The following is a 14,567-nucleotide window of genomic DNA, read 5'->3' as shown; positions in this document are numbered from 1 at the left end:
CTTTTGTAGGTGGGAACAGACTGCACTGTATGATGGGTTTTCTGCTTTTTTTGGTCTGCTCTTTAATAAGTCCATTTAGAGTGGAGCTTTGGGTTTCTAGTTTCTATCTTATTCTAACACAGTGGTTCTCCACATTTTGATCCACACCATTCCTGTGCTCCAGGCTGTGAGAAACACACCACATTCTAATGCTGTGATTCCCAATGAGGAGAAGCTTGGGATGTACTTTTCTTGAGGGGCTGGTGGGTACTTCTGACTTGAAAAGCCCTCCTCTCTCATCGGGAATCATTGTAAGATCAGTAAGATCAAGTTCCTAAAAATGTCAAGGGGATCAGTAATTTCAGTTTGGAAAAGCTTTTTGAATTTCTTTAGAGAGCTCCCTGTGTGAATATGACCGGGGAATCCATCTTTATAAGTTAGTTCATTGACTGGCTTTTAATCCCTTGCACTGTCCTCCTTCCTAAGTAGAGTCTTTCTCTTACTTGGTGATGCTGGAGGCCTCTTGTCACCTGGAAGGAGTCAGCAAGGTGGGCCAGGTGTCTGGCTAGGGTAGGTTGGACCAGGCTGTAAGGCACTGGGTGAGGTTCAGTGAAATTGGATTTGGAATTTGAAGCTCCCCCCACACAGTGGGACCTTGGGCAAGGTGCTGCTTAAACTTTTTTTGGCTTCAGTTTCCTCAGGAGTAAAGGGGAGGGGGCTGGATCAGATACTGTGTCTGGTCCCTTCCTGTTGGAGCTGTGAAAGCCGAGGGGTTGGAGATGGCCGGAGGAGATATTTGCTTTCCTAATACCCCATTTATTTTGTTCTAGAACTCCATCCAGGTTACTTGGCTTTTAGGATTATTTTAGCGAAATTTGCCTGAGAAGCATAATCATGCCCAGTGCAGTGTAAATATTCACACATTCAGGCACAGCCTTATCCCCATCCCCCATATACATGCGTAAAATATGAATCTGTCTGTAGTGAGAGGCACTGTTCTCACTGCCGCGGGTTTTTTCTGCAATGCTTGTCGCCAGTCAGCTAAAAAGACTCCTGGAGTAGTTGTAGTGATAATGTCCCTGGAACTAGAGAGAAACCTGGCACCTTTGGGAGACGTACTGATATGCGACTTCTCCACCCCCCCCCCCCCCCCCCTTTTGGACCTGTTCTGTTAATGATTGCTCCTAATTATGTATCTTTGGTCTTTTTACTGTTTACAATTCAAATGCTACTTAAAGCCGATTGTTTGCTTTTGTGTGCTGTAAATCCTGGGCTGCCATCTGAAGCGCAACTTGATGATTGTGTATTATCATCTTGGGTTAAGTGCTGTCTCACTGCTTTGCAGGCTGCCTGCTGTTTCCCCGGGAGATCATGAAACGAGGTCGCCTTCCCAGCAGCAGTGAGGATTCTGACGACAATGGCAGTAAGTCCTGCTTTGTTGTTCTTGGAGCCTGCCCGGGTTTGGGTCAGTGTAAAAACACGTTTTTTTAATGTAATGCTTTAAATAGCTGAGGCCCTTGGCATATCAGGCAGGTCAGAGAAAGCCAAGGCCCGGAGAATCACATCTGAGTGTGATACCGCAGGTCTGTGTAACCAAGTCTTTCTGGAAAGGTTGACTGCAGGCGGGCATTCCTCAGGCTTCCTGTTTGTTATCCAAGGATGAATAATCCAGTTCCAAGAGTCACTGGTGTGTCTGTTTTTTCTAAACATCATTTATGGCACTTAGAGTTGCTATTTATGAAGAGGGAACTTAATTGAAGCCAGTTAATTATCAACTAGTCCAACCTGATACAGGGTGGATTGAAAACTGCCTAGTATGATGTGAGAATATTAAGTATAGGTTTTTAGTAAGTCGAGAGTCCATGCTCTTCACTTGATTTGTAACGTGACTGTATTTAATACTACTACTGTCTGCATCTCTGCTCTCTGGCATCCTCATATTTTCACAGTGCAGCTGAGAACTAGAAGTTAGTTGGCTTCCAGGCAGTCAAAATAAATGCCATACAGCTTCTGTGTATTGAGAAGCTAACATACTACTCGAAGAGCTCCTCTCAGATAACAAGGAAATTTCGTACCTAGCACAGTGCCTGAGCTCCGGCCTGTTAGCTTATGTTTTCGGTTACAGATTAAACTTGGGAAACCTGCTTGCTCTGCTGCATGATGGGAAAGGTATTAGGCCTCCTTTCAAGGAACTCTGTCTTAGACATATGTAAAATCCAGCTCTGACGGAAAGTCCTTAGGGGAGTAATAGAGATGTCTTTTTGAGGCCTGGTGGAGATGCATATATGTAGGCATTCAGATTCAGAGGACAGGAGGGCCAGGGAAACACAGGATTGAAACTTGGGCTGGTCCTGAAGGGTGAAATCGTTTTTAGGCAAACAGGATTGTTTTCAGTTTTCTGGTGTTGAAGCCGTCGGCAGACTAAAAGCTGTAAATTAGACAGCAAGGCTTTGCTGCTAAAGGTGGGCCGCACTGCCAGCCATGAGAAGCCTAGGGGGAGGGACCCTGAGAAGCAGAAGAACTCCAACACGGCATTCTGTAGGGGAGCTTTGGGGGACAGGCGTGGGGTAGTGGGATGTAGATTTGGTGGCTGTAGGAGGGGTGTTGGGTGTTTGGGGTACATGTGATGGTAAGCTGTGACAAGATAAGCTAAGGGCCGGTCTTGAGGAGCTAAGGGCTTGGGACTTTGGGGGCAGACAGTGGGAGCTGCTGATGTTTGGCACAGGGCAAGAGTTAACTGGGTGAGGGAAGGAGAGACATGGGAGAGCAGGGCTTCCCTTGTATTTCAGGGAAAGGTGTTGAGGGTCTGTGCCCGGGCACAGGCAGTTAAAACCACTCGGGAGAGCCCTTGGCGGGGAGCCTTCTGAACTTCTTACCGCTTATCTGTATGCAGCCCTCACTACCTGTTTTTTTCCTCTGATATTTACTTAGGCTTTTTACTCCTTGAGGCAAAAACATGCTGAGATATTTCTTTTCTGCCCCCCCGTGGTGCCTATCAAAGTGTCCTCAGGAGTCATAAGTACTCTATAAATGCTTGCTGTTTGCTCAAATACACAATTTTGTCCTACAGCAATTTTTAAAAAGTCTTGGTGTTTAGGTTCAGAATTAATCAGAAGGTTTCATGAATTACTTTCACATACTAATAATGCTTAATACAAAACTTAGAGTCCTATTTTAATGTATTTTTTGGCATTAAGCAACAGATTTATGCTCACTCTGTTTGCTCTTGTTGCTGCTTCATTTCTTCCCTGAGAGAGTTGGGTTAGAAAAGGTTCTCGGGGAGGCACCTGGCTGGTTCAGTCGGTAGAGCCTGGGACTTTCAGTCTTGGGGTTGTGAGTTCGAGCCCCACATTGGGTACAGCGGTTACTTAAAATCTTTAAAGAAAAGAGAAGGTTCTCCTGGAACGTTCTCTCAGAGCCCTCCCCTTTCTGGTCTAGAGCTGCCCAATAGAATGGAAATGTTCTAATCTGCTCTAATTGAGGAACTCCGGGTTTTAAGATTTTGTTTAGTTTTAATTAATTAAAATAAATTAAAAGAAGTTGCACGTGGCTAGTGATGACCATGTTGAACAGTGCAGTTCTGGACCATGGCCCAGTCTACTCCTCCTCAGCTGCCCAGAGGCTCCTAATAGCCCCAGAGGCCCTTGTATTGGTCTTTTTGGGCCGCCCTCACATATACCACAGACTGGGTGGCTTAAACAGCAGGTGATTATTTTCTCACAGTTCTGGAAGTCTCAGATCAAGGTGTCAGCAAGTCTGGTGTCTTCTGAGGCCTCTCTCCTTGGCTTGCCTTCTTAGTGTGTCTTCACATGGTCTTCTGAGCATGTGCATCCTTGGCGTCTCTGTGTCTTTCCTCTTAAGGACATCACTGAGATAGGATCAGGGTCAACCCTAATGAACTCACTTTAACTTAATCACCCCTTTAAAGGCTTTTATCCAAATGTAGTCACATTTTGAGGTACTGGGGATAGCCTTCAACGTATGAATTTCCTGGCGCGCCTCGGTGGCTCAGTCGTTAAGCGTCTGCCTTCGGCTCAGGTTGTGATCCCACGGTCCTGGGATCGAGCCCCGTATTGGACTCCCTGCTCTCTGCTCAGCGGGAAGCCTGCTTCTCCCTCTCCCACCCGCCCCTGCTTGTGTTCCCTCTGTCACTGTTTCTCCCTGTCAAAAAAAAAAAAAAAAAAAATATATATATATACACACACACACACACACACACACATATGAATTTCTGGGGGACACAGTTAAGCATGTAACAGCTCTAGAAGACCAGGTGTTTCATCTAAATGGGAATTTGCACCCAGAACTCTTGTTAGAAAGGAAGGAGGAAGAGAGTGCCCAGAGTTCATCAAAATTAGTTCACTAATGGGGTGACAGCCATTTCCTTCTTCCTTTTAATACATTCCTATCTGTGCTGGCCTCCCTAAAGAAGGTGGAGGCAGAGCATTAAGGAGCATTAATATTTATAGAGTGCTGGAGGGTTAAACTACGTAGACCACAAAGCGGGGTTCTGTCCTCTAGGCTAGATGTGGAAATCATGGTAGCTCTACTAGAAGGTAGGCGGGCCATCCTTTGGTCATACAGTTGGTTCAGTATAAAGCATATGTTGATGCTTTAGGACTGTACTGTCTGGGCTTAATGAGTTGCTGGTTACGGTAGACGATGATAGTAGTAAACAAACAGCTCTCATGAAGAACCTTGGAATGCCAAAGCTTGTAACAGTCCGTACCTATCCACGCCATGGAATACCCTTTCCAACCCTCTCTGAGGGCAGTTGCTTCACTGCATAGGCCTTTGGCACCAGCCAGCTTATTTGTGTTGGAGCCTGTCGTCTTGTGTCAGCCCATGGTGCTGTGAATGGGGTGCTTTCTGCCCTTGGGTTTGGGTCCACGGAACTGGGCCCGCCCTCAGGAGGGTCTGGGCACTTGGAAAGCCCTGATTGCAAGAAGGGCTAGGTCTCTGCAGTGGCCACTGCCCAGACTCTCCAGCCTCCAGCCCTGACCGAATTTTGGCAGCAGTTGCCAGTCTGATGCAAAACTTGTCCAAGTGGAGGAGAGGCCGCCGCAGACGTCAGCATGGGGCCACGACACCGGCCGCAGCCACGGCAGGGCCCTGCTGGCCTCTGGGCTGGAGTCCTTCACTTTGTTTGCTGGCTGGATCCAGGGGAATACCGGTGTGGTATTTACAGTTGGGGATGGATGGGCATTTTCTGTGCCAGTGCGAGCCCTCATCCAGCTGCAGTCGGAGCTGTGGAAGCCTTTCTGCAGGTGCCCTTTGGAGGGCTGGCCCTACTGTTGGATGAAGTAGCGTTGGGGTGTTTGCTGGCTGTGTCTGTAATTGCTGGGCTCCTGGAACTGGGTGGCCCTCGCCAGTCTCTGAAGTTACATACTGTGCCAGGGTGTGGCCCAGGGAAACAAGCCCTTCATTTCCTGCTTCCCAGCCCAGGATGCTCTGTCCTTAGGAGTTTTGGCAAATGTGGGAATGGGATCCACCAGCTATTGTTGGTATTTCCAAAACCTGAAGGAGATTGCATTTTTATCTTCAATAAAGCTGCAGAGGCTAATTAAAGCATTGAGTGTCCTTTTGGCAGGAGTTATGGATTGTTATCTCAGGCCAATTAACAGCTCTGACCACCATCATTTTTTTTTTTTCCCTGTAAAAGTAAGATAAGAATTAAATATTACTCAATGAATACTGTCCATTTGGCACAGTTTTTTTTTTTTTTTTTTTTTTTTCAAAATATGGGATCTTTGGCTAGGATAAGGGAGCCAAATGTAAATGATGTTTTGGGTTTTTTTGGTTGTTTTTAAATGTGCCTCTCAAAGACCCAGAGGGAAATTAAATTTTTACAAATAACGAGAGAAGTGTGCTGGTACTTTAAAGTTTTTCCTGAAGTTGTGAAGCAGGGCTTGCTTTTCCTGTTGAATTTCCTAACTGTCATGGCTGTGTTGACTTCCCTGTGGGAAGGCCTGGACTGTTGCTGGGGGTCTGGAACCAGGTACCTTGGGGATCCTCCTTGGTCGCCTACTTTCCACACCTGTACTGGCCCCGAAACATTTCTCGCCTTCTCCAGTTACCACCTGAGCTCTGCTCCATCACCCATGATGATGAATGCGCAGAAAAGAGTGCTGAGCAAAATTCAAACCTACTGATTTTGCATTTAGTAATTCAGGTTGATGAGGGGTAAACATAAAGTTACAGGAGGACTTCTGTTTTTCTGGGCGCTCTCCAGCTCACAGATAAACAATGAAGAGGGACCAGAATTTTAGTGGATGAAACATACTTTCTGCCTTATACCTCTTTATGTCTCATTGCATTTATATTTTTTTAAATTAATATTTATTCATTTGAGGCACAGAGATAGAGAGCAAGAGCAGGGGGAGAGGCAGGCCCCCCGCTGAGCCAGGAGCCCGACGTGGGGCTAGATCCCAGGAGCCCGGGATCACGACTTGAGCCAAAGGCAGATGCCCAACCATCTGAGCCACCCAGGCGCCCCATGTCTCATTGCATTTAGTGAGTTTCCGTACATTTTTTGAATAACTTGCCTTCATTTTCTTAATTCGATTGGCTGTGCTTGGTTACCTTCATGCAAGCCTTTGGTGATTTCTCTCTTGCATAAAAGTTAACTCTGCTTCCACTTCCATTCATATTTGACTATACTTTTAATTTGTTCTTTTCCCCCATCAGTTGTATCTTGTGACACTAAGGGATTGTGTAGGCATTCTTGAAATGTAGGGATTTTTGGTTCAAATATTGCAGAATGTGTACTGAACCCAAGTCTCTTCAAGACACACAGAGATGGCTTTGCCCCTTTTCAAACCCGACTTGTGGCTTGGCTTTGAGAGGCAGAGCAAGCATCCTCTTGGGCTAGAGGAGCATTTAGCACAAAACTAGTCCATGGGCTGGTCTTCGGTAGCCATTGGACTTGGACCTTGGCAGGAGCACTGGATAACTGTGAAGCACGTGTGTGTCAGTTGGTTAAAGGCCCAAGTATATTTATGGTGAAACATTCCTGAGCCAGTTTTTTGAATATATGCATGAAGCTTTTGTATTGTGGAATGTGGAAGTGAGTTGGACAGTGGAGCTAAACTATGCTGGGATGGAGGAGCTGTGGGAGGTGTAGGGTCAGCCCCTGCTAGAAAGAGCAATTATGTGAGAGTCTTGTCTTCTATCATGCAATTAAAGCAAATAGTTAATAATAACCACATTAAATTTACTTACTTTCTGGTGGAAATTTCCACAGCAGCGCTTTATTTGCACAGGGTTGTCCCTAGCTTTGAAGTAATGCATAGGGGTGTGTCTTGGGTCTGCACTTTTGTGACATCAATTGACCTACTGGACTCGATACTCATTGGTCCTAAGTGCTTTACTTTGTTAAGTTAGTTTAACATTCCTGAAGACACCAGCCTGTTACTTAGAATCTAGAAGCAAAGCAGTGTTGGAGACATAGGAGATTCGGTATTTGGGAGGTGGTGAGGTTCTCTCATAGTTTGCATTTTGTGGTGGTGTGAACACCCAGACCACCACTCATTCCAATTTCTGAACCTCGCATGCGCTCCGCAACCTGGCTTATCACACATAAGTTACCAGTGGAGTGTGTGCTGTGGGTATTAGATTTACTCTTGAGTTTTTTCCTTATTTTAGATCTAGGGCAAGAAGCATGGCTATTTTTAATTTCAAAGGAGAGTGTTCGAGATACTTGACTAGAAGGACCCGAAAACAGGGTTGAGTGCTCTGCATGTACAGGATCCATGCTCATGATACTGTGATCTATGAGCCTTTTATAACTTTTATTGTTACCCCCACAGAGTTCTGTTTCAGTGGGAGTTTGGGGATATTAGAACAGGATATTTTCTCTATTCTTTCCAGTGTTTAAAGAGAGAATTGTTCTTAAATGGTGTACATGTCCAGAATTTTTAAAGTCACTTAAACTTGTCACTAGAGTGGACTTAACTTTAGGTAATCCTCTCTTGTGTATGGGCAATTAAGTAATTTTAGACATCGTTGCCAAAATTTTAGAGTTCCCAACTCCTCCTGAAAGCAACAAGAAAATAAAAAAGAATTTTACTTGCTATAGTCTTAGTTTAGTGTGCCATTAAATGTTAACGTTCTGAAAACAAAAACAAAATACAGCAGCAACCAAGTGTGATCTTAGCCTGTGTGAAGTAAAGTGGAGCATTATCTGGTTTTTAAGAACTTACAGGTGGCTATAGTGTAAATCACTATCTCCTAGTCCTTGTGGTATTTGAAATATTCTCAATTCTGGTTACATTGTTTGTTTTCACCCAACATACTTCAAGAAAAGTTCTGTAGGGTTGCCTGGGTGGCTCGTTCGTTAAGCGTCTGCCTTCAGCTCAGGTCATGGTCCCAGGGTCCTGGGATCGAGCCCCACATCGGGCTCCCCGCTCAGCGGGGAGCCTGCTTCTCCCTCTCCCACTCCTCCTGCTTGTGTTCCCTCTCCCTGTCAAATAAATAAATAAAATCTTAAAAAAAATTCTGTAACATAACTTTTTTTTTTAGTTAAAAGGGGATGCAAATTATTTTGCTTGAATAATATTCTGGGAGCTTCTTGACCACTTGGGAGGTTCCCTGGAGAGAGAGCATGGCTGTAGAGAGAACTGGTATAATACTGTAAAGACTTGAGTCTCTGGCCTGTAGGCTTTCTGTGAATGTTTCTGTAGATGTTGGTGCATTCCTTTTAAGAGGCAGTGGCCCCAGCAAGTTGTCTTTAAATGCATTCTTGCTTTATTTTCCATGACCTCGTTTTCCTAGAACTCAAATATCTTTTTTTTTTTTTTTTTTTTTAAACCTATCTTCTAGAGGCGCCTGGGTAGTTCAGTTGGTTGAGCTGAGCATCTGACTCCTGATCTTGGCTCAGGTCATGATCTCAGGGTTGATATCGATCCCCGTGTCAGGGTCCTCGCTCAGTGGGGAGTCTGCTTGAGACTCTCTCCACTCCCCCTACCCTGCGCTCGCTTGAGTTGTCTTTCCCTCTCTAAAATAAATAGTCGATCTTTAAAAACCAAACCAAACCTATCTTCTAATAAGTAAAACGGGTATGTTCTTGGTGCCTGCCACCTTCAGTTCTTGAGTTACACTGGTGGTGATTCTTGTTGAGCATGACTGTTCTCAACAACACTATATTTTTTTCCACTTAATTGTTTTTGAGACTCTGCTGTGTGCACAACACCAGCTTAGGTATACTGTATGTTGTAGTCACCTGTGTCTTGTGCCTGATGGCTCTTGACAGTGCTTAAAAGCAAGTAAACCAGAAAGGAGATCATCAGCAACACATACCTGCTGTTGGACATGGCAGGGTCCTCTAGTTCTCTGTCCAGATTCTCACCTTGTTCAGCAGCAAAATCTAGGTTTTATGCAAATTACCTGTGTGAAGTAAAGTGGAGCATTCTCTTTTCCTTTACTGTTCATGCATGATAGAAAATCATCACTTATTTTCTGCATGCATTTAAAGTATGCACTTTGATACATTTTGAAATGTTTATACCCATGAAATCATAATACTCAGGATAATCCTCCTCTCTCTCTTTTTCCTAGTCAACCTCTGATCTACTTTGTCACTATAAATTGATTAGTTTATATCTTCCAGAGTTTTGTGTAAATGGAATAATGCAATATGTACTCTTTGGCTTCTTTCATTCCACGTAATGATTCCAACATTATGTTGTGTGTATCAGTAACTCTTTTTTTTTTTTATTGCTGGGTAGTACTCCATTGTATGGATATACCATAATTTGGGTAGTAAATTGTATGGATACCACTGTATGTTTACTCATTCAGTTTGTTTGTGGCTATTTGGGTGATTACTGGCTTTTGGCTTTAATGAACATTCCTTTGGTCAGTGATAATTTAAATCTTGCCTTTTCCCCAGTCTTTCCCTTTCTGCAAAGTGAGCTTAATAGATTCCTTTTTCTCTTCTTCCTTTTGCATTAGTTAAACTAGAAGGAAGAGAAACAGACTATTTCTGGGTGGGCCATCATTTCCCTTGGATAAACCTACCATATACCACCTTTGTAGCATCTTTGGATACCTGGCTTTCAAAGCAGATGTGGCACAGACCCCATTATCAAGAATATAAAAGCAGCCTTAGGGAAAGTTTCTAAGTGATTGCAATTACTTGGGTTGTGTTCTTGGCCAGCAAAGCTGTGCACTTCTTGGGAACCTTGGAAACTACCTGGGAGGGACTCTGACAGATCCCTAAGAAGAGGCAAGAGTGTCAAAAAAAACCAAGAGTGGGCAAATTTGGGGGCACCTGCCTGGCTCAATCAGAAGAGCATGTGACTCTCGGGCTCCTGGGTGGCTCAGGGTCCTGGGATTGAGCCCCGAGTCACAGCAGCACCCCCCAACCCCCGTTTGTGTGCTCTCTCTCGATCTCAAATAAATGAATAAAATCTTTTCTTTTTTTTTTTAAGATTTTATTTATTTGACAGAGAGAGCACAAGCAGAGGGAGAGAGAGGGAGAAGCAGGCTCCCTGCTGAGCAAGGAGCCCGATGTGGGACTCGATCCCAGGACCCTGGGATCATGACCTGGGCCGAAGGCAGCCGCTTAACCGACTGAGCCACCCAGGCGTGCCTAAATGAATAAAATCTTAAAAAAAAGAGGGAACATGCAACTCTTGATTTCGGAGTCGTGAGTTTGAGCCCACGTTGGGTGGAGAGATCACTTAAATAAAACTTCATACAAAATGAGCAAATTTGTTGTTTCTGCTTTATCTCTGAAACTATTTGACTATAAAGACTCACCCTGGGGCGCCTGGGTGGCTCAGTCGGTTAAGCGTCTGCCTTCAGCTCTGGTCATGATCCCAGGGTCCTGGGATCCAGCCCCGCATCAGGCTCCCTGCTCAGCGGGGAGTCTGCTTCTCCCTCTGCTGTTCTCCCTCACTCTCTTTCCCTCTCAAATAAATAAATAAAATTTTAAAAAAGAAAAACTCACCTCCCCTCACTCTGTTTGTTTTCAAAGTGTAGCAATGGAATGATTCTTCTAAAATTTCTGGTTTTCTTATATTTATAACCCTTTTCATAGTAATTCAAAGGAAAGGGGCCATACCTTTTTGCCCTGTTTCTTCTTTCCCCTCCATGAACATTTGGGCATCCTTCTAGAGTTGTCTATTCTCTCTCAGCCCGTGGGTTGGCTGGATGAGGGCCTGTAGGACCAGAGGAGAAAAGAGGCCAATCTTCCTCTCCAGGTTCCTGCCTTGGCTTCTGTCTTTCCTTTTTCCACTGGGGACCAGATTGAGGACTTCTGCAAGTTGGGTTTGCATCCCTGTGTGCCCAGAATATTTCTTTCAATGTGGGAGTGAAACATTCTTATTCATTGGAGTCTAAAGAGACATACTTACTTTTTAAGGAAGAATTTTCTAAAATATTTACTGAACAGTACAGTATGGCCACCTGTAGGAAATCTGATTCTGCTAACCTAACAGCAGTCAGTTGACCCAGTAACAGCCTTCAGAACTGGTGATCAAGGGTACTACCCACATCCTCCCTGTCAGAGAGGAGCTTGGAAATCTCCTTTAGTCTTGGTCATTGCAAATCTGATGATAGGCTTATGTGCAGAATCTATTTCTTAATGTCTCCAAGGTTTTAAGGGTACTTTGATTCTGTGTCCCTTGTCTCTGGAATCCGCAGAGATAAAAGCTTCCTGTTTGAGTGGCAAATGATTTTACTGGTAGAATGGCAGTTCCCTCAGGTTTGGGCTTTTCTTTTGCGGAGGTTTGTTAATTTCTGGGAAACAGTACAGTATGTGTTCAGGGTAGAGGTGAGTGATTAGGAAGTTCAACACCCACTGGGGGCAGTTGTGAGGGCTGTTTCAGTTGTCTGGTGGTGGTATGGTACCCACAAACAGGAGGCCACTGCGGTTGACCAATAAAACAAGCGACACGAGGCGGATGTGGAGGTGGGGAGAAAAGAGGCTGGGATCTGAGGTATTGTTAGTTGCATTGAATATAACTTGGCCAATGATTGGATGTATCCTGAGTGAGGAGAGTTTAGGATGACTCTTAGATTTCTGAATTCTAGTAGAAATGGTAGTGGTATTCATCAAAGTAGAAATAGAAGAGGAATAACAGGTTTGGGTAACTGTTGAGTCCAGTTTTTATCATGCTGAGTCGATTGACCTAAGGAACCCTGAGCTTAATGTCTTACCTGAAGGTGAACGTGGACCTGGAGCTTGGCTGGGAGGTGAGTGTGGGAATGCAAGTCTGACAGTCTCCTGGGCACATGGGGAAGACCGAGGGCAGGGATGGGCGCTCCCTGGGGAGAAGACTTGGAGCAAGAAGGAGAAACACTAATGTGTGCAGGATTCATAGAAGGCTGAAGGACCACCGAGGAGACACCAGGAAAGAGAATTGCCACCCGAGCTGGAGGGAGCATCTCAAGCAGGATGGAGTTGGTGCTGCAAAGAGGTCTTAGGCCTGAGAGGAGCTTAGACATGGTGATAGTTAGGAGACATGGGTACCCTGGTAGGGCTTCCAGATTCTGTGGCCTGGTGGGGGAGAGGCTGGATAATAGAGCATTAGTTGCGGAAGAAAGGCACAGAAAAGAGCCAGTTGGCATTTTTTTTGGGAAAGGAGAGTAGGAAGTTTTTTTTTTTTTTAAGATTTTGTTTATTTATTTGAGAGAGAGAGAATGAGAGACAGAGAGCATGAGAGGGGGGAGGGTCAGAGGGAGAAGCAGACTCCCTGCCGAGCAGGGAGCCCGATGCGGGACTCGATCCCGGGACTCCAGGATCATGACCTGAGCCGAAGGCAGTCGCTTAACCAACTGAGCCACCCAGGCGCCCGGGAGTAGGCAATTTTAAAAGTTATTTGTCTATAGCACTTAGTCTAGTGTAGTCTGAGCTTCCCCGTTCCAGGGCATGCTAAGTTCTTAAGTTTTGTGGTGTCAAAACTTTTTTTTTTTTTTTAGGGGTGGCATTATGATTTAACATAATCTAGCATTTAGAAAGTTTACTGAGAACTCAGTCAAATGTTTTTCAAATTGTATTTACCAATGTGAGAGACTTTGAACCTCTTAAGAAGTACAGGCTTCATATGCATGATGCTCTTAAAAGGCCTCCCCCTCCTGTGTGCTGTACCGGGCTACACAGCGAGCCACCAGAGTGATCTTGTTAGGCCTGCTCTGGAAAGTGAGTGGTTTAAGTAAGTACTGGGAGTGGAGGAGCATTGTGGCTTATGTCTTGGGGAGGTGCTGAGATGAGCCTTGCTGAATTTGGTTAAAAAAGCCCCTGTGGGGGCGCCTGGGTGGCTGGCTCAGTTGGTTAAGTGTCTCCTTCAGCTCAGGTTGTGATCCTGGGACCCTGGGATCAAGCCTGGGGCTCCCTGCTCAATAGGGAGTCTGCTCCCCGGACCCCTGCTCCTGCTGGTGAGTGCTCACGCTCTCTCTCTCTCTCAAATAAATAAAATCTTGGGAAAAAAAAACACAAAACCCAAACCCTGTGAACACACAGTGATTTGTGTACTTTAAATTGTTCCTCTTTGGATATTTGTCTTTAGGCCTCTCAACTACTTGGTCACAGAATTCCCGATCCCAGCACAGGAGAGGTTCGTGCTCCAGACATGAAGATCGAAAACCTTCAGAGGTATTTCCTGAATGATGGTGTGACTGTGCATGTCCTACCGTGTGCATGATACATACGATTGGCACACACCTGGTTGATTGATACTGATGTTTCTGCAATCATGGGCAAGTTCTCTTAACTTCTTTGTGCCTCAGTTTCCAAATTTGTAAGATGGGGATGACTCAGATGTTTGCCTCATAGGATTCTTGTGAGGATTAAGTGGGTTAATACACAGACGTTAATACATACTAAGCACTTAAAAGAGTGCTCAGTAGTAAATGTTAGCTATTATTATTAATTATATTCTTTTTTTCCTTTTCTGTTTCATCTTCGCTGGCTCCCAACAACTTTTCCTCTGGCCAGGAGATCAGCGGGTTCGGCTGCTGCCAGTCACTGCCAGCCTCAAGTTAGTTTTGGCCATGAATTTGTGGCTTCTTTGGCAACAACCCATTGTAATTCTGGGAGTTTTGTTTTGGCAATTACGTTTAAGGCTTTTCCCCCTTCTTTTTCGATTTGTTTCTCATCTTCTGTTTCCCTGCTCCCCCACATTTTGTTACCTACCTACCTACCTACCTACCTATTATCTATTGTCTCTTTATTTAAAATTGCTTTTAGGTGCATTTCTCTGCTGGCCTTTGTTGATTAGGGGCCTCTGCCAGTCCTGAGATAGGTTTTCTTTGACAACCTTTGCCAGGCTCTGAGGATTTAGGTGATTGCAGAAAGGGCATTTTAGTTCTGTTACAGTTTTCAGGTGGGCAGGTTGCGGGGCAGAGAGCCTTTGGCTCAGCCCCGTGTTTTGTGCTGCCTCTGGAGCTGCCTCTGGAACGGGACGGCTTCCAAGAGCACCTCGTCCTGTAGCTGCAGGGCGGAGGCCTGGGTCCCACCAGGTACTCCTTCTCCTGTGCCTGTAATGGGAGTGCTGGGGGTCGCTGTGTTGAGGAGTGTGGGAGTTCTTCGTTGTGGAATAACATTCTCCACGAGGAAGTGTAGTATATATCCTTTAAAATCGTAG

At 45.0% G+C, this 14,567-nt stretch overlaps 1 protein-coding gene across 9 annotated transcripts in view; it reads left to right on the top strand.

The window, feature by feature from the left end:
- JADE1 (jade family PHD finger 1) overlaps positions 1–14,567 on the top strand; it is a 60,272-nt gene that overhangs the window by 16,538 nt on the left and 29,167 nt on the right. For 7 of the 9 annotated variants that reach the window (XM_035023068.1, XM_035023069.1, XM_035023071.1 and 4 more), the window contains exons 2-3: positions 1,325–1,402; positions 13,491–13,576. In XM_035023068.1, the coding sequence (XP_034878959.1) occupies positions 1,351–1,402; positions 13,491–13,576 (138 nt within the window). In that variant the 5' untranslated portion in view covers positions 1,325–1,350. Of the gene's footprint in view, positions 1–1,324; positions 1,403–10,904; positions 12,178–13,490; positions 13,577–13,918; positions 13,962–14,567 lie in introns of those variants that run through there. The other 2 variants (XM_035023075.1, XM_035023067.1) reach the window with 2 other exon arrangements.

Source organism: Mirounga leonina, unplaced genomic scaffold (genome assembly GCF_011800145.1).
Source record: "Mirounga leonina isolate KUSES-001 unplaced genomic scaffold, KU_Mleo_1.0 Mir_176, whole genome shotgun sequence".
Taxonomy (NCBI): domain Eukaryota; kingdom Metazoa; phylum Chordata; class Mammalia; order Carnivora; family Phocidae; genus Mirounga; species Mirounga leonina.
The sequence above is the reverse complement of the archived record's forward strand: the minus strand, read 5'-3'. Positions and strand labels throughout refer to the sequence as shown.